Source organism: Astatotilapia calliptera, chromosome 13 (assembly GCF_964374335.1).
Source record: "Astatotilapia calliptera chromosome 13, fAstCal68.1, whole genome shotgun sequence".
NCBI lineage: Eukaryota > Metazoa > Chordata > Actinopteri > Cichliformes > Cichlidae > Astatotilapia > Astatotilapia calliptera.
In genome coordinates this window covers 17,148,884-17,170,284 of record NC_137434.1, presented here as the reverse complement: position 1 = coordinate 17,170,284, position 21,401 = coordinate 17,148,884, and the positions used below count along the sequence as shown (strand labels likewise).

At 42.2% G+C, this 21,401-nt stretch overlaps 1 protein-coding gene across 2 annotated transcripts; it reads left to right on the top strand.

The window, feature by feature from the left end:
* The first annotated feature begins 6,962 nt into the window (after positions 1-6,962).
* On the top strand, positions 6,963-13,932 carry LOC113035254 (uncharacterized). 2 transcript variants are annotated; one of them, XR_003274330.2, is made up of 6 exons: positions 6,963-7,135; positions 7,429-7,508; positions 9,300-10,072; positions 10,553-10,683; positions 12,500-12,621; positions 12,764-13,932. XR_003274330.2 is itself a non-coding variant. In XM_080288151.1 (3 exons), the coding sequence occupies exons 1-3, from the start codon at positions 7,048-7,050 to the stop codon at positions 9,462-9,464; spliced, it is 333 nt and encodes a 110-aa protein (XP_080144277.1). In that variant the 5' UTR covers positions 6,963-7,047; the 3' UTR covers positions 9,465-10,264. The 2 variants fall into 2 exon arrangements, 1 of the variants encoding a protein (XP_080144277.1); XM_080288151.1 differs by lacking the exons at positions 10,553-10,683; positions 12,500-12,621; positions 12,764-13,932 and having other exon boundaries at positions 9,300-10,264.
* The last annotated feature ends 7,469 nt before the right edge of the window (positions 13,933-21,401 follow it).

Sequence of the window (21,401 nt, the reverse complement as noted above, 5' to 3'; positions counted from 1 at the left end):
GGTTTCATAAAGATTTGAAATAACTGTTTAGGAATTACACACATTTTCATACACAGTCACCCATTTCCAGAGACTTCAAATTAATTGGACAATGGTTTGTTTAGCTGATTCCAAGTGTTAAACGTGCATCGAGTAGCTTTACACTGGAATTCACAATTCAAGTTCCAACGGGGTGTCAATATAAGTGAAACAGTCCATCATCAGGCTGAAAAACAAGAAAAAACTATTGGAGATACTTGAAAAGCTTTAGGATTGACCAAATCAACAATCTGATATAGTCTTTAAAAAAAAGGAATGCACTGGCCAACAACACAAAAAGGCCTGAAATACCAGAAGCAATAACAGAATTGCATTTCATTGGTTAAAAAAAACCCCAACAACTTCACAACATCTAACAAAGTTAAGAACATTTTCAAGGAGGTAATCATTATCAAAGTCTGCAATAAAGAGATGCCTTCACAAACATAAATATAAAGGGTTTGCAGCTAGTGGCAAACCACTAATAGTTCAAATGATGACTTCAGATGATCTCCATCCAAGTGCTGAAACAGTCTTGATATTTTGTAATTTTGTCTAATCCCCTTTGAGACCTTGACAATGGGACTGTGCATAAAAGTATCTGTTATTCCAAAGTAGCTAATACAATATTTTTGTCTCTAATTTAAAAGCAAAAAGTCTGCAATTACATTACATATTGATTGTATTGATAGTGTGATGTAAATTTACTGTTGTGGTGTGCACAGGCAGAATTTGAAAAACTGTGTCTTTTTCCAATAAATATTGGACATAACTGTAACCATAAATGTCCGCTGTTAGACCCAAAACTCAATCCTCTGATTTCATCAATTCAATTCAATTCAATTCAATTCAATTTTATTTATATAGCGCCAAATCACAACATAAGTCGCCTCAAGGCGCTTCATAGATACAGAGAAAAACCCAACAATCATATGACCCCCTATGAGCAAGCACTTTGGCAACAGTGGGAAGGAAAAACTCCCTTTTAACAGGAAGAAACCTCCAGCAGAACCAGGCTCAGGGAGGGGCGGCCATCTGCTGCGACCGGTTGGGGTGAGAGAAGGAAGACAGGATAAAAGACATGCTGTGGAAGAGAGACAGAGATTAATAACAGATTTGATTCAATGCAGAGAGGTCTGTTAATACATAGTGAGCGAGAAAGGTGACTGGAAAGGAAAAACTCAATGCATCATGGGAATCCCCGGCAGCCTATGTCTATTGCAGCATAACTAAGGGAGGATTCAGGGTCACCTGGTCCAGCCCTAACTATATGCTTTAGCAAAAAGGAAAGTTTTAAGCCTAATCTTGAAAGTAGAGATAGTGTCTGTCTCCTGAATCCAAACTGGAAGCTGGTTCCACAGAAGAGGGGCCTGAAAACTGAAGGCTCTCCCTCCCATTCTACTTTTAAATACTCTAGGAACAACAAGTAGGCCTGCAGAGCGAGAGCGAAGTGCTCTAATAGGGTGATATGGTACTACAAGGTCATTAAGATAAGATGGGGCCTGATTATTTAAGACCTTGTATGTGACGAGCAGGATTTTGAATTCAATTCTGGATTTAACAGGAAGCCAATGAAGGGAAGCCAATACAGGAGAAATATGCTCTCTCTTTCTAGTCCCTGTCAGGACTCTTGCTGCAGCATTTTGGATTAGCTGAAGGCTTTTCAGTGAGTTTTTTGGACATCCTGATAATAATGAATTACAGTAGTCCAGCCTGGAAGTAATAAATGCATGAACTAGTTTTTCAGCGTCACTCTGAGACAGGATATTTCTAATTTTAGAGATGTTGCGCAAATGGAAGAACGCAGTCTTACATATTTGTTTAATATGTGCATTGAAGGACATGTCCTGGTCAAAAATGACTCCAAGGTTCCTCACAGCGTTACTGGAGGCCAAGGTAATGCCATCCAGAGTAAGAATCTGGTTAGATACCATATTTCTAGGCTTTTCAGGGCCGAGTACAATAACCTCAGTTTTATCTGAATTAAGAAGCAGAAAGTTAGCGGCCATCCAGGTCTTTATGTCTTTAAGACATTCCTGCAGTTTAACTAATTGGTGTGTGTTATCTGGCTTCATGGACAGATAGAGCTGGGTGTCATCTGCATAGCAGTGAAAATGTATGCTATGTCTTCTAATGATGCTGCCTAAGGGAAGCATGTATAATGTAAACAGAATTGGTCCTAGCACTGAACCCTGTGGAACTCCATAATTAACCTCAGTGTGTGAAGAGGACTCTCCATTTACATGAACAAATTGGAGTCTATTAGATAGATATTAGAGCTGGACGATATATCGAGTTTTTAAAAAATATCGATATATTTTTATACGAGATATAAGATGTGACAATATCCTTTATATCGATATAGTCTATGTTACGTTATAATTATACTTGTGGAGCCGCAAGTTTGCCTCTCTTTCGTCCACTTTCGTCTTTACGCAACGTTACTCGGCCTCCCCTCCTCCCCCATCGCTTCACCTGCAGGAAGCGACAAGATGGACACGGCAAATCTCCGTTAACGAGTTACTGCGCATCGCCCCGTGCGTGGGGCTGGACGGCGTCAACGTGTTAGCTAGCTAACCACGCTAACGAGCTAACCACGCTAACGCCATGCAGCCCAGAGGTGCTGCACGGACTAAAATCCTTTCATTTTCTCAAAAGTTGACAGCGCGCCTTATGTATGAATTCTGGTTGTGCTTGATGACTGCGAACCGATTTTATGTGGAACACGGCGCTCAGCAATCTGTCAAAAAATGTTTTAGTACGACTTTGGTAAGCTACGGAGCTGCACCGCTTGATGGATTGTCGGAGCATTACGGCTGAGCCTCGCGGAGTGATACGTACTGTGCTTCAACGTAATATTACCCTACTGTGTATAAGGACCATAAATGGCACCTGTTAAGAGACGTGGTTGCGAAGCGGATTTCAAACTCCAGGCTCTCAGTCACGCAGTACAAGTTGGGAACAGAGCAGCTGTGAAACTGTCTTTGTTATTGTGCTCAGCGTCTTTTAGTTTACATTTTGACTGCACAATTGTGAGCTTTTTGTTATGCACAAAAACAACATTGTTTTCTTTTATTTATGGAGCATTATTATTTAATAAATGCTCATAATTTATTTTTGAGTAAATTTTATGTACATCTGTTCTATGTTAATAAAAGTGCCTGTGTGACATCTGGGACACAGCTTTGACTAAGAACTCTCTTTTTGTTCTTACTTTATGGCTTTAAAAAAAATATATCGAGATATATATCTTATATCGCCATCCAGCTAAAAAATATCGAGATATGAATTTTGGGTCATATCGCCCAGCCCTAATAGATATGATACAAACCACTGCAGTGCAGTACCTGTAATACCTACAGCATGTTCTAATCGCTCTAATAGGATATTATGGTCAACAGTAGGGCTGCTCAATTAATCGAATTTTAATCACGATTACGATCTGGGCTTTCAACGATCATTAAAAATGACTGAGCCGATTATTAGCCCCTCCCTCATTTATCCGCGACACCTTAAAGGCCGGTCCGTGAAAATATTGTCGGGCATAAACCGGTCCGTGGCGCAAAAAAGGTTGGAGACCGCTGATTAAGAGGACCCGAGGGAAGCTCGGAAAGCTAAGCAGAAGTTATTTGGAGAGTGACTGCTGTTGGTTGAAAAGAGAGGTAAAAAAAAAAAAACTTCAGTGGTGTTGCACACTATTTTATATTATTTTTTAAAGTCATTGTTAACCCTTTAAATCCGGTCAGAGCAGCACGCTCCGTTTTGTGTAACTATTTTTAAATCCCTGTAGAATCTGAACCGCGTAAGCTAGCGCAATAATTTGTTTTGCATATGAAACCGGAGGAGTTGTACTTACATCTTATGCCATCAGCTTGTCCTCGGTCACGGTTTCCTTCCACATATAGCTTTGCAAAAATTGCATAAAAAGCGCTTGCAGGAACAAAAACATAATATTCCAGAAACACGCTTTGCCGATCCGATCAGCTGTTCATAACACTTCCCACAGTGAAACAGACGTCAGCGCGAACTGTCGCATGTCCGCCATTTCCTGGCCGAAACCGGAAGTGACGTCATTTTCGCGGAAATGTAGTTTTTTACTTGTAGACCTTAAAAACCTCTACTGGTCATGTTTGGCTTTTCTGAATAGTTTCTGGGATGCTTAGAACTCGAATTGCACTGCTGGAAATAGTTTATTTTGATGCACATGCTGTTTTCTTTGCAAATTTGCATCATAGGATTGGTTTTTTTTTTGTTTTTCCTGCAGTGTATATAAAAATTGGTGTATCTCCAAAATAAAACTATGGAGACACTCAAAATAAATTTCCTGTTGTTGTAAACTATTTTTTGCAACTTTTTTGTATTTAAAGTTTTGAGGGATAAACCTCTTAAATTTCTCCAAGTAGAAATATATGTAAAAAAACAAAACAAAAATGATTTTCAATTTTTTTGTAGTTTATTGCACTTTTTTGCAATTAATGTAGTTACTATGGACTTAATGCATACATATTATTAAAATATGGGCTATAACAGTTATTTAGCAACTTGAAATGCTCCCACAAATGGCACTACAACATGTAAAAAAATAATATAAGCTCTGGCGGACTTGGTTCTATAGTAGGTCTTAAAGGGTTAAATAAATATCGTCAAATAATCGTGATCTCAATTTCAGTGAAAATAATCGTGATTATCATTTTTGCCATAATCGAGCAGCCCTAGTCAACAGTATCGAATGCTGCGCTAAGGTCTAGCAGGACAAGCACAGAGATGAGTCCACTGTCAGAGGCCATAAGAAGATCATTTGTAACCTTCACTAAAGCTGTTTCTGTGCTGTGATGAGCTCTGAAACCTGACTGAAATTCTTCAAATAAACCATTCCTCTGCAGATGATCTGTTAGCTGTTTGACAACTATTCTTTCAAGGATTTTTGATATGAAAGGAAGGTTTGAGATTGGCCTATAATTAGCTAAGACTGCTAGGTCTAGAGATGGCTTTTTGAGTAAAGGTTTAACTACAGCTAGCTTGAAGGCCTGTGGTACATAGCCGATCATTAGAGATAGGTTGATCATATTTAAGATCGAAGAATTAATTAATGGCAGGATTTCTTTGAGCAGTTTTGTAGGAATGGGGTCTAAAAGACACGTTGATGGTTTGGAGGAAGTAATTATTGAAGTTAACTCAGAAAGATCAATTAGAGAAAAAGAGTCTAACATTGCCGGCAATAAGTCGGACTCGTTCCCGGTGGGTGATGGGCTCCGCCAGGGCTGCCCTTTGTCTCCGGTTCTGTTCATAATTTTTATGGACAGGATTTCTAGGCGCAGCCAAGTGGCGGAGGGCTTTCGCTTTGGTGGCCTCAGAATCTCATCTCTGATTTTTGCAGATGATGTGGTTCTGTTGGCTTCATCGGGTGAGGCCCTCCAGCTCGCACTGGAACGGTTCGCAGCCGAGTGTGAAGCAGCGGGAATGAGGATCAGCACCTCCAAATCTGAGGCCATGGTTCTCAGCCGGAAAAGGGTGGAGTGCCCACTCCGGGTCGGGGATGAGTTCCTGCCCCAAGTGGAGGAGTTCAAGTATCTCGGGGTCTTGTTCGCGAGTGATGGGAGAAGGGAGCCGGAGATCGACAGACGGATTGGGGCTGCAGCTGCAGTAATGCGGACGCTGCACCGGTCCGTCGTGGTGAAGAGGGAGCTGAGTGTAAAAGCGAAGCTCTCAATTTACCGGTCGATCTACGTCCCTACCCTCACCTATGGCCACGAGCTGTGGGTAGTGACCGAAAGAACGAGATCGCGGATACAAGCGGGAGAAATGAGCTTCCTCCGAAGGGTGGCTGGCCTCTCCCTTAGAGATAGGGTGAGAAGTTCGGCCATCCGGGAAGGGCTCAGAGTAGAGCAGCTGCTGCTCCACATCGAAAGGAGCCAGCTGAGGTGGTTCGGGCATCTGATAAGGATGCCCCCTGGGCGCCTCCTGGGTGAGGTTTTCCAGGCATGTCCCACCGGGAGGAGGCCCCGGGGCAGACCCAGGACACGCTGGAGAGATTATAGCTCTCGGCTGGCCTGGGAACGCCTTGGTATTCCCCCGGATAAGCTGGAGGAGGTGGCTGGGGAGAGGGAGGTCTGGGCCTCTTTGCTTAGGCTGCTGCCCCCGCGACCCGGCCCCGGATAAAGCGGATGAAGATGGATGGATGGAGTCTAACTTAACATCAATGGTACTAAGAGTAGCTGTAGATAATATTACATCTGTGGGATGATTACTGGTAATTTTTTCTCTAATGATAAAGATTTTATTTGTGAAGAAGTTCATGAAGTCATTACTAGTTAACGTTAAAGGGATTGTCACATTTGTATAGCAGATTTTTCTTTACAGCAAATTTTACAGCAATGTTCCTTTTGGAATCATAACCTCTTTTAGAAAGGTTCCACTTAGCTTCTTAACAAAATCATTTATTGAAATACATACTGACCTTAAGAGGCTCCTGCAGGCAACCAGTTGATTTGAGCCGAGTTTATGTAGTGATCAGTTGCTCCAGACCATTGTATGGTTGGGCCATCCTGGAGGAGCTACCTGTGCAACCTGATTGGGTTATAGGTAATATCTCTTGATATCAGCAGTGAGAAGGACAGCAGCAAAAAGCAAAACTAAAGAAAAATCAGCCCAGATCAATAACGGGATAATTTCTTTGAAAAGTATGTATGTCTTGGTGTGAACATTTGTAATAAACACTGATCAGCAGTGAGTCTGCGGTGGCGCAGAAACCGATGGTTATAGATTGCTTCTCTTTCTTTGATCTGCCCACATAGGCTAACCATGTCAGCAATTGATGCATATTGAATCAGTTACCCAGGTGACACACAACAAACAATGCCAGCAAATGCGCGGGTCACACTTTGCTACGGACCTTATAAATCCAGCGGAGTAATACAACACAGGACCTTCCGCCTCCAGGGTCTCCAGGGTCTGTCTCATATCCCAACACGTTCTCACTCCCAACTCGTCAAACGTGTGACGCATGGTCAGGCTCCCTCTGCTTCACTTATGGACGCGCAGGGTACCCTCCTCGCGTCGGGAATTGACGTGAAGGGTCCTCCGATTGAAGAGATTGCCGCGGAAGTGCCTGTTGTCGGTATATTTAGACATTTTCCAAATAACATTGTAGTGACGTATACAGAACACAATAAATTATATAATGTAAACAACTACCTGAAAAACAGGTAGAACGATACTTTTGTATCGTTTATTGCATTTATGGAGGGAGTGATGTATGCTGGGTAATGGCACAGCTAGCTACTGGGTGACTTTATTCACCCGCTTCGGCTGTTATCAGTCCATACAATGGGCGTTATTAGCACAAATCAGTCCCATAGATATGGGCCATCTCCTGCTGGATTTTTCAGAAGGTTGTTCTCATCCATCCAGATGGAGGATCACTAACAGGAGCGTGGGAAGACTCCAGAATCCACTCTGGCTGGAATCCGGTGGATATGCAGTGTGTACAGGTAAGACCATTTAAACGGACAGCATTTATAGAATGACTGTTAAAAGTCAGCGAGTGTCAGTAATGTTAACGTGGTTATCTTAGTAATACACAGAGTGCTAATATAACAGCTTTAAGATGCATTTGTAGATATTATTACGTGTTTTACCGTCTTTATGGTGCTAGCTTAAACGTTAGCTTATATTGGAGTAAAGCTGTTACTGTTTAAACGATGTTAGCACAGAAATATTAGCTTCTGTCATGACTGATGAAGTTACTAGTTAATAAAGTTTTCAGTAAAGTGTTTAATCGCAGCCACAGATTGACAGCAAATATCTCGATTAGCTTCAGTGCATCTATAATACATATGTGCAAGTTTCAGTGCTTCGTTTAAACTGTATGATACTTATACTGACCCAGGGTCAGTGTAAAATACAATCCTAGCTGTGTGAACAAAGCCACTGTAAATTTAATCCTGCATGACAAACCTCAGAATGCAGGTTATTATTACTCTTTCCTGCTGGCACACCTGAGAGTCAGCTAGAAACTTACAGTGACGTGGACATCATGCAAAGACTGCCAGACTCTGTAATACTGCAAATGATCAGTGACTCAGGTTATCACTAAACTTTAAACGGCACCTCTGTGTCTCTGTGTGCTGAACATTTAGGATTGAGTCAGGCTGCATCAGCTGAAGCTGTTATTTGTATATATCAGTATTTTTTATTCAGGTGTGGGGAAAATACGTAAGACTGCAGTGAAGCGATGCACCAGATTAATCCCTGGCCAAAGGTATCATACTTAAATCAGACTACTGATCCAGCCACATCAGCCTTTTGTGAGGTCTGTTTAAAGTTGACTAAAAGTGAACTGCAGGTTCCAGAGAGGTGGATTGTGAGCACAGAAACACATGTTCATACATACAGCTGCAGCAAACTTACATTAATTTTAAATAGATTTGTTACTCTGATGTCTGTCTCTGTGTTAGTCCTCTGACAGACTGGTGACCTGTCCAGGTGTGCTCTACCTATGACTACTGGGACAGGCTCTAGCCTTTTTAATAGAAATTTTCTGTTATTCTCATTTAAAATATTTAAGTGCTTATGCATATGCTTAGTTGTGTTATAGACTGTTCAGTGAAAGTTTCTAAAACTAGATGAACGTACTTCAGCGTCAGCAGTTTGAGAAAACAACTCCCTTTACAGGTGCTGATAAGGCCAAGGGCACAAAACAGCATAACCACTGATCCGTTGAAGTGTGGTAGGGTCAGTTTGTAACTTCCTCCCTCTTCCTTGGAATGCATAAAGGAGGAGGAGCACCACTTCTGTGGAAGCGCTGACATGACTGAACTGTGATGTTTGATGTGTGTTGGCGCAGTAATAAATAGCTTGATCACAGCTCTTTCTGTGTTGCAGACTTTATTTAAAAAATTCCACGACACCTCCCACCCTCCCACTGTGAACCTGAATTGAATATTCAGAAGACATTTGTTTAAATAGTTCTACAAATCTGAGCTGTTGGTGTGTCCTTGGATTGTGTGGTAATAATATTAGAGCCTGCAATCTTTCTTACTGAATCTCTACTATGAGTCATGTTACCTGAGATTAATTCTATGTTTACCTGTCAGCCTGGACAAATGTGCTGTGTGAAGGAAATTAAATTAAATCAGATCTGAACTGCGTACATTTAAGGAACCTGTTCATATTTAATTGAAATATGAACTAGTGATTTTTTTGATTGCTGATTCCAAGAGAGTCTTTGTGGAAATCCTGTTTGGCTTTTTGTTATTTTAATTCTCTTCTCTGTTTTCCAGAACAGTTCTCCACAGTCACTGTCCACATGGGTCAGTGGGACCAAGAAGCACTCTGCTAATGTGTGGACTCTGACCAGCAACATCCAGCAAGACCCAGACAGCGTTTTCTATCTCCCAGCAGGAGTTTTTTGTTTGTCTGTGACTGGAGAGTCAGATTTTTGTTGAGCTTCACACTTGCAGAGTTAAGTCAGTTTGCAGAGATCCCTCCCACCCTGGCTTTTATGTCCTAGATTTCTTATCTGAAAGAGTAATATTTCAGTGACTGCTGCTTATACCACAGGTTAATACACGCTACTGATCCCTGATAGGAGAATCATCAATTTTGGCAACAAAGAAGCCTGGTGGATGTTTGTTTACAGTCTGATGATGGGACATCATGCTCTGCATCTTCAAAGTTTGCCTCCTCATTATTATTCATACCCAGTAATGTGAAGTATGCTTATATCTACTATAACTGAACCAACCTGGTGCTCTTCATTTATGGAGGCTGTTGAGTCTGAATGTTGGATGTTGTGTATCTCGTGTTCTCTGGGCTTTGTTGTCCTCATTCTTTTCGCAGGATCAGAAAACAAAACCAGGAGGCGCGTAAATGTTTCTTCTCCATGATGTTTCTTCAAATGTTTCTTCTGGATGATGATAAGACTGTGACACGGGATGCCACCTTTGGTCTTGTGATGAAGCAAAGCTCAGGAAGAAGGGGGATTAAATGGTACCCACATGTGTGCTGCTGAGAAGGATGTACAGGGGCACCTGCAGCCAAATCCAAGCTTCAGGTTAGTTGTAGTTGCAGAACGCTATAGACTGAGACATCTAAGGCATCAAATGTTTGATTAAACGGATGAAAAAGAGAAGTTTCTTCCCTATAATTATCACTTCTTAAAATCTGTAGCAACTTCAAGTCTGTCAGCGTGCTGAGCATGCTCAGAATGTGACAATATATTTTTGTTCAATATTTAATTTCTTTCAGTTGCAATTGTTAAATGAAAAAAAAAAATTCTTATAATTTAGCAAACTAATTTATCAAAAATATATATACATATATCTGTATTAGTTTTAATAAATTAATTTGACACCTGTATTAAAAATACCATATTGTATTCATACAGAATCAGTATGGTATCATTGTTTGTCTGCTCACTGATTGCTGAAACTAAGAGCTACTTTGATCTGTTTAGATCTAAAGTATCCAAAGTTGAGCTCTGATGTTTCTTCACCCCTGTGTGTGTGATATGTGATTTCCTACATGCTGGCAGAGCAGAGCGGCAGTTTGTGCTCACAGATGGTGACAGTGTGGAGAGACGGTGGTGTTTCCTCAGAAGAACCAGCAGAGTCACTTGCTGACTGATGTTCATCTGCACTGCACAGAGGAAATCAACTGACCGAGGTTTGTCCAGTGACGTGTTATGAAATGTATATTTTTTTTATGCTTACAGATATGTTTTTCTTGACAGAGGCTCTGCAGAGGTTAGACAAAGCAGAGAAAACATGTGCTTTACATTTTACTGTGATTTATTGAGATATTTGTTGCCTGATGTTCAGCAGGAATGCAGAAATAGAATCAAAGGGAGATGTTTTTGATGTTTTTGTAATGATGTAAGTAAATCTTTAATATTATTTATTTGCTTATTATTACACTCAACAAAAATATAAACACAACACCTTTGTTACTGCTCCCATTCCCCATGGGATGGACGTAGAGACCTAAAATTCATTCCAGATACACAATATAACCATCCCTCCCAAACAGTGGTCACAAATCAGTCCAAATGTGTGGTAGTGGGCACATCTGCTATATTGAGATAATCCATCCCACCTCACAGGTGTGCCACATCAGGATGCTGATCTGACATCATGAGTAGTGCACAGGTGTACCTCAGACTGCCCACAACAAAAGGCCACCCTGGAATGTGCAGTTTTGTCTCACAGCAAAATGCCACAGATACCACAAGCAATGAGGGAGCGTGCAATTGGCATGCTGACAGCAGGAATGTCAACCAGATCTGTCGCCCGTGCATTGAATGTTCATTTCTCAACCATAAGCCGTCTCCACAGGCATTTCAGAGAATATGGCAGCACGTCCAACCGGCCTCACAACCGCAGACCTCGTGTAACCACACCAGCCCAGGACCTCCACATCCAGCAGGTTCACCTCCAAGATCGTCTGAGACCAGCCACCCAGACAGCTGCTGGAACAATTGGTTTGCACAACCAAACAATTTCTGCACAAACTGTCAGAAACCGTCTCAGGGACGCTCAACTGCATGCCCGTCGTCCTCATTGGGGTCTTGACCTGACTCCAGCTCGTCGCCGTAACAGACTTGTGTGGGCAAATGCTCACATTCGATGGCGTCTGGCACGTTGGAGAGGTGTGCGCTTCACGGAGGAATCATGGTTCACATTGTTCAGGGCAGATGGCAGCTGAGAATGTCCCAGTTCTTGCATGGCCAGCATACTCACCGGACATGTCACCCATTGAGCATGTTCGGGATGTGCTTGACCGGCGTATACGACAGCGTGTACCAGTTCCCACGAATATCCAACAACCTCGCACAGCCATTGAAGTGGAGTGGACCAACATTCCACAATTGACAATCTGATAGACTCCATGCGACGATGTGTTGCACTGCATGAGGCAAATGGTGGTCACACCAGATACTGACCGGTTCTGGGTCCCCAGACCCCCAATAGCGCAAAAAACTGCACATTCCAGGGTGGCCTTTTGTTGTGGGCAGTCTGAGGTACACCTGTGCACTACTCATGATGTCAGATCAGCATCCTGATGTGGCACACCTGTGAGGTGGGATGGATTATCTCAATATAGCAGATGTGCCCACTACCACACATTTGGACTGATTTGTGACCACTGTTTGGGAGGGATGGTTATATTGTGTATCTGGAATGAATTTTAGGTCTCTACGTCCATCCCATGGGGAATGGGAGCAGTAACAAAGGTGTTGCGTTTATATTTTTGTTGAGTGTATTTATTGAGTGTTTCTGAGTGAGGGGGAGAGGAGTCATCATCCAGGTAAAGTGACGTAGATCAGTGGATACACTTGTCTCCCCTTTAAAGGAGACAATCCAAGTCATCCTTAAATGTTAGTGCTTTCAAATACACAAACATTTTTAAAGGACAAAAATGAACATCCAACTTTGACTGTAATACAAAATAAATCTTTGCATGTGTGTTTTCAAACTCTCAGATGGGCAGCATATCTGTCTTGGACTGTCTAACCTGCCGGAGCAGCACTGAATGACCACCACACATGAGCAAGTTCCTGCAACATTCAGCATCTGATCCTTCATCTGTGTGCTGCTGCTTTTGGTAAGTAGAGTTACCCAACTCCAGTAACTCTAAACACATGCCATCCATTTCTAACGGCCTGGTTACTTCCTGTCAGTTACTTTAGAAACCATGTGGTCATCTGACCTAACACTGTTTCTTCTTCTTCCCCTTAATGTTCAAGTGTTACATGTCAAACAGCTGGAGAGGAAACTACACCAGTGTACTGAGATGTTTCACCAACACGTGCCAGATGCTGTTCCTTCATGGTGACATCACCAGAGACAGCCCCACCCACCTCAGGACCTCGCCATTGATCATGATGATTATAATGATGACAGCGAGCGGAACTAAGACTGTAAAAATCCACGACCAGAATTTTTCTTTCTAATTATTAATGAATACTGAGAGCCTCTTTCTGTGTTTTGTCTGTTTTGGGGTTGTTTTGTTTTTACCTCATTTGTTACTAACAATGTTGGAAAGGCTGTCAGCTGTGTGGGGGGGCTCCCTTGTGGCGAGAGAGCACAGTTGCACTATTGAGCACATGTTCCAGTGATCAGAGTTGGAGCTAACACATAGCAAGAGTCGCCTGGCAGACTGACTCTGCGGGGGATGTCTACACACGGTGTGAGTTGCGTGCGTCGCTAAAGAACTGTGAGTAGACGTGGAGCCATGCCTGAAAAGGACAGTTTTAGTCTTTTATGCCAATTAGACATTTAGTGGATGTAGAAGGAGACTGAAAAGATTCGGCATGAGCCCCCGCATCCTCAGGACCTTCTATCACTGTGCCATTGACAGCATCCTCACTGGATGCATCACCACCTGGTATGGCAACAGCACCGCCTACAACTGCAAAGCTCTCCAGCGAGTAGTGCGGTGCTCTGAACGGATAATTGGAGGTGAGCTTCCCTCCCTCCAAGACATCTACAGGAAGCGGTGCCTGAGGAAAGCGGGGAGGATCATCAAGGACTCCAGTCACCCCAGCCATAAACTGTTCAGACTGCTTCCATCAGGAAGGAGGTTCTGCAGCATCCGGTCCCGTACCAGCAGACTGAGAGACAGCTTTTTCCATCAGGCCATCAGACTGCTGAACACGTCATAGACACCTCAGCTGGAACTTCAACATTATGCACTCCACACTGTATATAAATGCCACTTGTTTTGCACATATTCAACTCTGTATATTTTATATATTTTATTATTATTATTATTTTTTTTTTTTTTTTTTTTTACTATTTAATTTGTAAAAATGTGTATACACACACACACACACACACACACACACGTAGGAAAATATTTAGTATACACATCCAGAAATGCATACACTATTATATATTGTACATATATTTATTAGTTTCTGTTAAGTCTAATTGTTGAATGTCGCCATTGTGTTTCTTAAATTTGTATAGTCTTAGTTTAAGCAGTAGGATCAAAGCCATTCCTTTGATCCTGACCACCTCTCCAGCCACTCTGTGCTGGGGGAGGTTTTATTGTAGATACATCCTAACTTGAAGATCTGTTTGATGTTTGGTAGAGCTTCCTACCCTTTGTATGGTTTCACTGTGTTATCTTTGGTAAACCATACATTGGGTGTGGGGGAAGACTACCCTCTTTATGACCAAGGATGTTGTTCCTGCTTTTAGGTTTTATGACCCTTTGACCAACACACACACACACACACATTCTCACATAACACACACATTCTCACACACACACACACACTCAGTGTATACATTTACATACAGTGCCTTGTCTTTGTAACCAAAGGGGGGTTGCAAGGGGAGGTGTTTTGTAAACTATTGTTTGAAGTTTGTCAATAAAAGGCAGCGAGAGGAGGCCACCAGTGTGGTCATTTCAACGTGCTGGTCACAGACGAGAGGCCTCCCTTGCGCAAGAAATCGATCGAACACTGTTGCCTTGCTTTTCTTTCATGGGAATAAGTCTTGGATACAGCGGGGTCTGAGTTTAGACCCAACATTTATTTGGTCCTTCGGAGCCGGAGCCTAACACATTGCATCCACCGAGGAGAGGGAGAGGACGCCACCGCAACGTCTGGGATGATTGACGTAAAGCCCTGGTGTTTTTGGCTTGCCACCAGGCCGGGAAGTTTGCGCCTGACCTCCCCTCGGGATGGATGACGATTGACGGGATCCAGAGACTCTTCCCATGAACGTAAACAAACAGTGAGTACAGAAGGCCTTAGAGAGCGTCTCTATAACCGCGTGAATGAATGTGGGATCCTATAAACGCGTCACCGTGATTCTGCGTGAAACGTTTGAGTCCCGGGGAGCGCTGGTCACGAGAGCGCACGTGGACCCAAAACAATAGAGAGCGGCTACGGGCTGTGCGTTAAACGTGAGTCCGGGAGCGCGCTAGCCGCGTGAGAGAGACGCAGGCTTCTCCGCCGTTTGGGGCGTAGAGAGTTCTCCGCCATTTGGGGCGTGGAGAGAACCTAGGTTCAGAGTCCGGAATCTCCGCCATTTGGGGCGTTGGAGAGTGTCCGAAGGTTGAATTCTCCGCCATATGGGGCGTTTGAGAGTTTTCAACAGAGAGCGCTAGCTGTGCGTGCAGACGCAAGCGATAGGCCTATGTTGTGTGTGTGTGCGGGCCAGACGTGGTCTGCGTGAGTGTGGCTGATTGTTGTCTTGTAATGGAGAATAAAATGTGTAAGTCTGCCTTAGAAGGAGATGTAAAATTTATGCAGAAAGTTTTACCAGGCAGCACGCAGTATGTAGGTTGTTGGTATAAGAAATGTGGATTTGAAGGGACATTAGTGGAAGTTAAGTGTAAAATGCTGGTAGAAAGAATAGCTGTAAGTGTAGCAGGTAAAACAGGTAAAGCGAAGCAGAGGAAGGAATTGCAGTTAGCAGTTGGTAAGTTGTGGCTGGAGCAGGCTCAGAAGAGGAGAGAAGCACAGAATGTTAAAAGAGCAATATTGCAAGAAGTAGTTGTGAAACCTGAGGATGAAACTACAGCTCAATCCACTGCAACTACTCTAGAACAACACCGTAGAAAAGCATTAGGAAGAGCAAGAATGTTAGCAGAAAGTAGAGTCAGAGAAGAGCGTGAGAGAGCAGAGGTAGAAGTGGAGGAGAGATTAGAGGCATATTAGGAGCAGCATTGAGTCCAAGACAGACTAGGCAAGAGAGGAGACAGAAAAGATGAAGAAAGTTTTTCTCCTGATCAATTCCGCGAGTGTGAGAGTGTCTGACGTCATGGTGTGTGTGAAAGGTATCCAGCTGGGGCAGACGTGATTCTGCATGTCACCTGCCCAGTGGACAAAAAGAAATAAAATAGTTGTGTGGATGAATGATGGCACGAAGAGTGTTTGGTGTTTCTCAGTCTGAAACAGCTGTAATGCTATTTTCTGTTTTGGAGAAAAGTACAGTTAAAGAAAAAAAACAGAGAGAGATGTGTGTTGTTTTAAGCAGTGATGAGAATAATGGAAGTGTGGTGAGAGATGAACACAAAAACATACTGAAAATGCATTAACTATACTAACCCTACATGCATTTACACATAAATGATACTCATGAAGACCAGACAGCATCTTAAGCATGAGATTCTGTTTGTCATCTTGTCCAAGTCACTAGTAAGATGAAAGTGATACATAGACTAGTGGACTGAATATTATAGGAGGACAGATGGTTGCATCATAGAGGAGGAAACAGAATGCTGATGAGAGGTCTTGAATGAGTGAGTTGAGTGAGCTGATTGTGAGTTTCTGGTGTGTGAAGAAGTTTTACCATGGCACACATTTAGTTACATGAGAACTAAAACTTATTATGTGCTAAGACAACAGGGTTATGCTGTATGTTGTGTGTATGGCTGATTGGATGAATGTTTGAGATTAAACTGGCTGTTTGATTTGTCTTTATTACTAAAGTTGAACCTGCCAATTGGGTTGTTACGATTTATCCCCCTGGCATGAAGAACACGTGTCATGACTTAAACAAGGCCTTTCTTTCCATTATTTTCTTTGATTTCTTTTATTTTCTTTCTTTTATTTTGTTACTTTCATGGTGCACTGAAAGTTTTGTTTGATGATCTCTGTTGAGCAGATCTGCACGATTAGAATCGAAGCGTCGTCGAGAAAACTGTTGCAAAGTGAGCTTCTCCAAAATTAAAATGGGCTCTTATTTGGGACAATCAGGAAACAAATTCCTGTCCAAAAGGATTCAACGAGGAAATCCAGTCTAAATTATTTTTCTTTTTGAAATGACGTTGTTTTGCTGAGCGTGGAAACGGATGCGACGATAATTTCCACAATTAGCTAAAGAAGGAATCACTGAGTGAATGAGTAAGAATTTTAAAATAAATGGGGAACTGACTGACTGACTTAACACCATTGTGTGAAGTCAACCCCCGCTTGACAAAGGTGTGGATGTATCTCTGTGTGTGTCTCTGTTACAGGAGCAGAAAGATGATAGCAACATCTGAGGTTGCGTGATGGTTTAACCTTTTAAATGCCATTTTTATGTTTGTGAATCTATCAGAGGTGTGTTATTCATGGGCTTGTGGTACTCACAGAAGTTACTGTGAGAAAGTGTGTACACACCTGCGCAGCGCTAACATTTGCATTTTTTCTTACAGCATTGCAGTTTTTCATGTGATTTGATGATGTGGTTTTTAGCAGAACAACTGGTGGATGTTTGTTTCTTTATTTCAGGTTTTGTTTTCTTTAAGAGTGCATGTAGCATTCAGCAGAAGTGGACAAGTGACATGAGTAAAACAAATAAGAGATTACGATATTTATGGAATAGTTTATTATGGGCTCATTTGCTGGCCACTTTTGGACCCATAATAATATATGAGTGGAGTGACTTTGCTTAAGGGAAGTCACCGATTACATTAATGTTAACTGAGCACATGGGATGATCCATGTTTGAGGCGAATTATGGTAACAATAGTGATTTAATGATTTGAGAAAACCTGCACATGACACTTGTCTTGCTGATGCTGAATGCTTGTTATCCTTGTGATATACTTGTTTATAAGTGTGAAGTTTGATTTTACTTCCAGATCTTGTTTTCCAGGCCATGATGGTGAGTATGCAGGCTCCTGGTGGAGCCAGTTTTTAAGGCAGGGATCCAGGTTTGGTGAGTTGACGCATGAGAGTGTCCATGCGTCAAGAGGTGGGGTCCAGAAGTAACATTAAACAATGTTTACTATTATTGTTGCAGTGATTTGTGTGATTAGCTGTTTATTTACAAGTATTAAACCTATGCAAGTGGTGCATCCATGTTCAGATGAGGCTTTGATGGCCTATAAGTGAAGTTCACTGATTACAATGTGGAATAACATTGAGATGTTAAATAATTTGGAATAAATTATGGGAAAACGTAGGAGTTTAATGAGTTTAGAATAAACCTGCAATGATACTTGTCTCTGTGATGCTGAATACTTTATTACTCTTATGATCTACAGTTGGTTGCGAATGTGAAGTTGTTTTAAATTTAAGACTTTGTCTTCTGTGATACAGGAGCTGGGAGCTAAACAAGCTGAACATTTAAGTGCTGATTAATGTTTTTACACAGGGTTACAGCTTGGAGTGAAGCTGCTCCAAGGGACAAACCCTGGAGATTGTTTTAGGGAGACTGTGCAACACTCTTGTACATGTCTCATTGGGGAGTTGACACATGGCGAAAGCCGTGTGGCGAGAGGAGTGTCATTTTTTCAATTTGTAGATGTCGTGAGATGCCATGATGAGAAGGAGTGACTGAGAGGATCGCCCACAAAATGGAACCTGAGGGAGCGTGCCAAGCTCCAGAAAGTGACAGCGCAGAGGAGGTCCAGCGATGGACTTGTGGTTCTGTGAACAGCACAAATGCCAGGTGACTGTAAAATAACTAACAGCACTTTTTCCACAAGTGAAGCCAGTAACTTACTATCCTAAAAGATTAGCTCTAGTTGCTCGTGCTTTACCTCCATGCGTGAGATCAGTATGTGCAGCAGCTTAAGCTGTACAATGTTTCAATAGTTTATTTCACCTTTTGCAATTGTTAGTTCCACACGAGGTAGATGTCTACTACTGCAGACTAAACTTACATTTCTGTCACCTACAAGACACTTGTCTTTAATGTTACTCTCACAACCACACATATTACCATAAAGTGGTGCAGAATTCTGAATCTGTCCAACCCTTTTTGCCAACGGAGGAGGGCACTTCTCATGAGTGTAGAGAGCGCGAGGAGAAGACGTGTAAGCTGAGGGATGACTTAATAGATGTGCCACTCGTTGAGGGAAAGGTTTGGTTTGTTGATGATTTGAGTTTTACAACAGCAGAGGGACAGACTAGAACACGTTTTACTGTAGCAGACAGTGAGAGAGAGTTATCTATGTAGGACAACTAGCATGTTTCATATTTGCTTGAGCAGCAGAGATGCTAGCTTTAACGGAAGCGTGTAAAGCTGTAGAGAGACAATATACACTGATAGGCAGTATACATTTGCTACTGTACATTTCTTTGTAGTGCAGTGAGTGAGACGAGGTATGACAACCTCAACAGGGAAACCTGCAGAACACACCAAACTCTTGCAAAATCTGCTGGAGGCAGCGTTATTAACCAGTGGAATTGCCGTTTGTAAATGTGCAGCACACATGTGAGGGAAAGATCCGGTTGCATTAGGGAAAGTTTTTACAGATAAGATCGCAAAAGAGGCAGCTTTAGTTAAACATGGTGTTAACCTTTTATCAGTACAGCATTAGCAGACATGCAGGCCCACTCACCTACTGCAGGACAATAGTTGTGACTTACAGAGGGAGCAAGCTTGCAGGATGATTTTTTTATCTGTGTGATAAACCAGTACTGCCTAATAATTTGTATAAGACTGCTGCTATTTTGAGCCATTGGCTATACCATGTCTCAAACAGGAGGGAGATGAGCAGTCGTTATACTCACTCTAGGATTATTAAATACTTTTAAAAAAAAACTTTTTTGCAGAGAGAACTAATGGAACAGTAAAGTTAGGATTTAGGAAGACAGGCAGGACACGGTTAGACTGTATAGAATAAGTACATGAGGATTACTCCAACAGAGAATGGTCTGACTCTTTGAGATTACACATGTTAGAGCATTTAGAGTTCCAGTCTTCTGTAGTGATGATAGAAAAGCAGAAGAGAGAGCATATTAGCAGATTAGATGCTTGAAAATGTTTAAAAGTAAAGTAGTCATGAGAACAAATGATCTGCCAGATGATTCTGTTTCTTCGCAGGAGCAGAGCCTGAAGTCTGGAGATTGGATGATGATAAGGCCATGGAGAGGAAGTGCTGGTCCAGTCCATGGTGGGAAGGTCCATATCGGATGCTGCTGACGACGACCACAGCAGTGAAGATTGCCGGAAGGAACACTTGGATATATCAAGCGCACTGCAAGAAGGTGACACACATCCAGGCCAGCTCGGAGTAAGTGGCAGGAAGACCGGGAACAAAGGGGGGGGAAAGCCTCCAGGGCCCCTCGTCTCAATCCGGTGAAGAAACCAACTGAGCCACAGGTACTCATCAGAATGGCTGGGAATGTGCTGTGCATCTTCTTGTGCCTGTGGACCCTGAGTGGGATGACAGGAGCGCATTGGGACAGAGCAAATCACACCCAGTACCCGCATGGGTTTTCAACCAACTACTGGTGGCAGTTAAAGAACACAACCGGATAGCATCACTTGGAGCGAGACAGTTTGTTTGGTTGCTTTAGCAACACATCCAGGAACACTGCCAACTTTTCAACTGCTCTGAACCTGAATGGAAGGTTGATTCACCAGTAGCTGGGAAGGTGAACTGCTCTGGTGAGACAGACCTGCTCGTCTGACTCAAAGAATATGACTTGTTGCAGGACATTATACAGTTAAACGAACTGGAAACAGGCCAATTGCCTATGTGTACGAAGGACAATGGATTAGCCCAAGTTGGAGATTAACCATGGAACATGGCAACATCACTTATTCTTTTGTCTTTTGCAAGAAGGATGTAAACAGAGAAGCCTTTTGTCTACATTTACATCATGAACACTTGAGGTTTTGAGCCAAGAAGATCAAAACAGCTTGATCCAATTTCCTTTACAAAGCTTTTTCTGTGGTGACAACAGGACAGGAGAAGAGTTGTAAATGCAGATAATTCACCAGTTGACTCTAACCCCCACAGGATGCCTACAGTGAAAAGATTTGGGGGGTTGATAGGAGTCATAAAGAAGGGTGTTGACCAGGCTGCAGCTTTGAAGTTAGCTGAGAGCCATATGGACAAACAATAAAGTCAACTGATGCGTTTAAATACCTATGTCTGTATACAGTTGGATTGTAGAGACATATGATTTTTGAGAATGATGATTCTTCTTGTTTGACCTTTGACATTCAGTTGTGTACTTGAAGAAATACATAATGACACGACAGGAGTAGATCCGCCACAAGGCTGGATAGCTTGGTTACCGTCTGGTCCTTGGTGGCATCTTCTTTTGAAAATATTAATTCCTGTTTTTGGACTGTTGATACTGATTTGCTTATGTATAGGATGTAGTTTACTGTGCATGAATGAAATCTACACTGACACTGTCAAACAAAGGGTGCATAAGTTGAAATTTAAGTATACAATGACAAAAAGGAGGGAAATGTTAAGTCTAATTGTTGAATGTCGCCATTGTGTTTCTTAAATTTGTATAGTCTTAGTTTAAGCAGTAGGATCAAAGCCATTCCTTTGATCCTGACCACCTCTCCAGCCACTCTGTGCTGGGGGAGGTTTTATTGTAGATACATCCTAACTTGAAGATCTGTTTGATGTTTGGTAGAGCTTCCTACCCTTTGTATGGTTTCACTGTGTTATCTTTGGTAAACCAT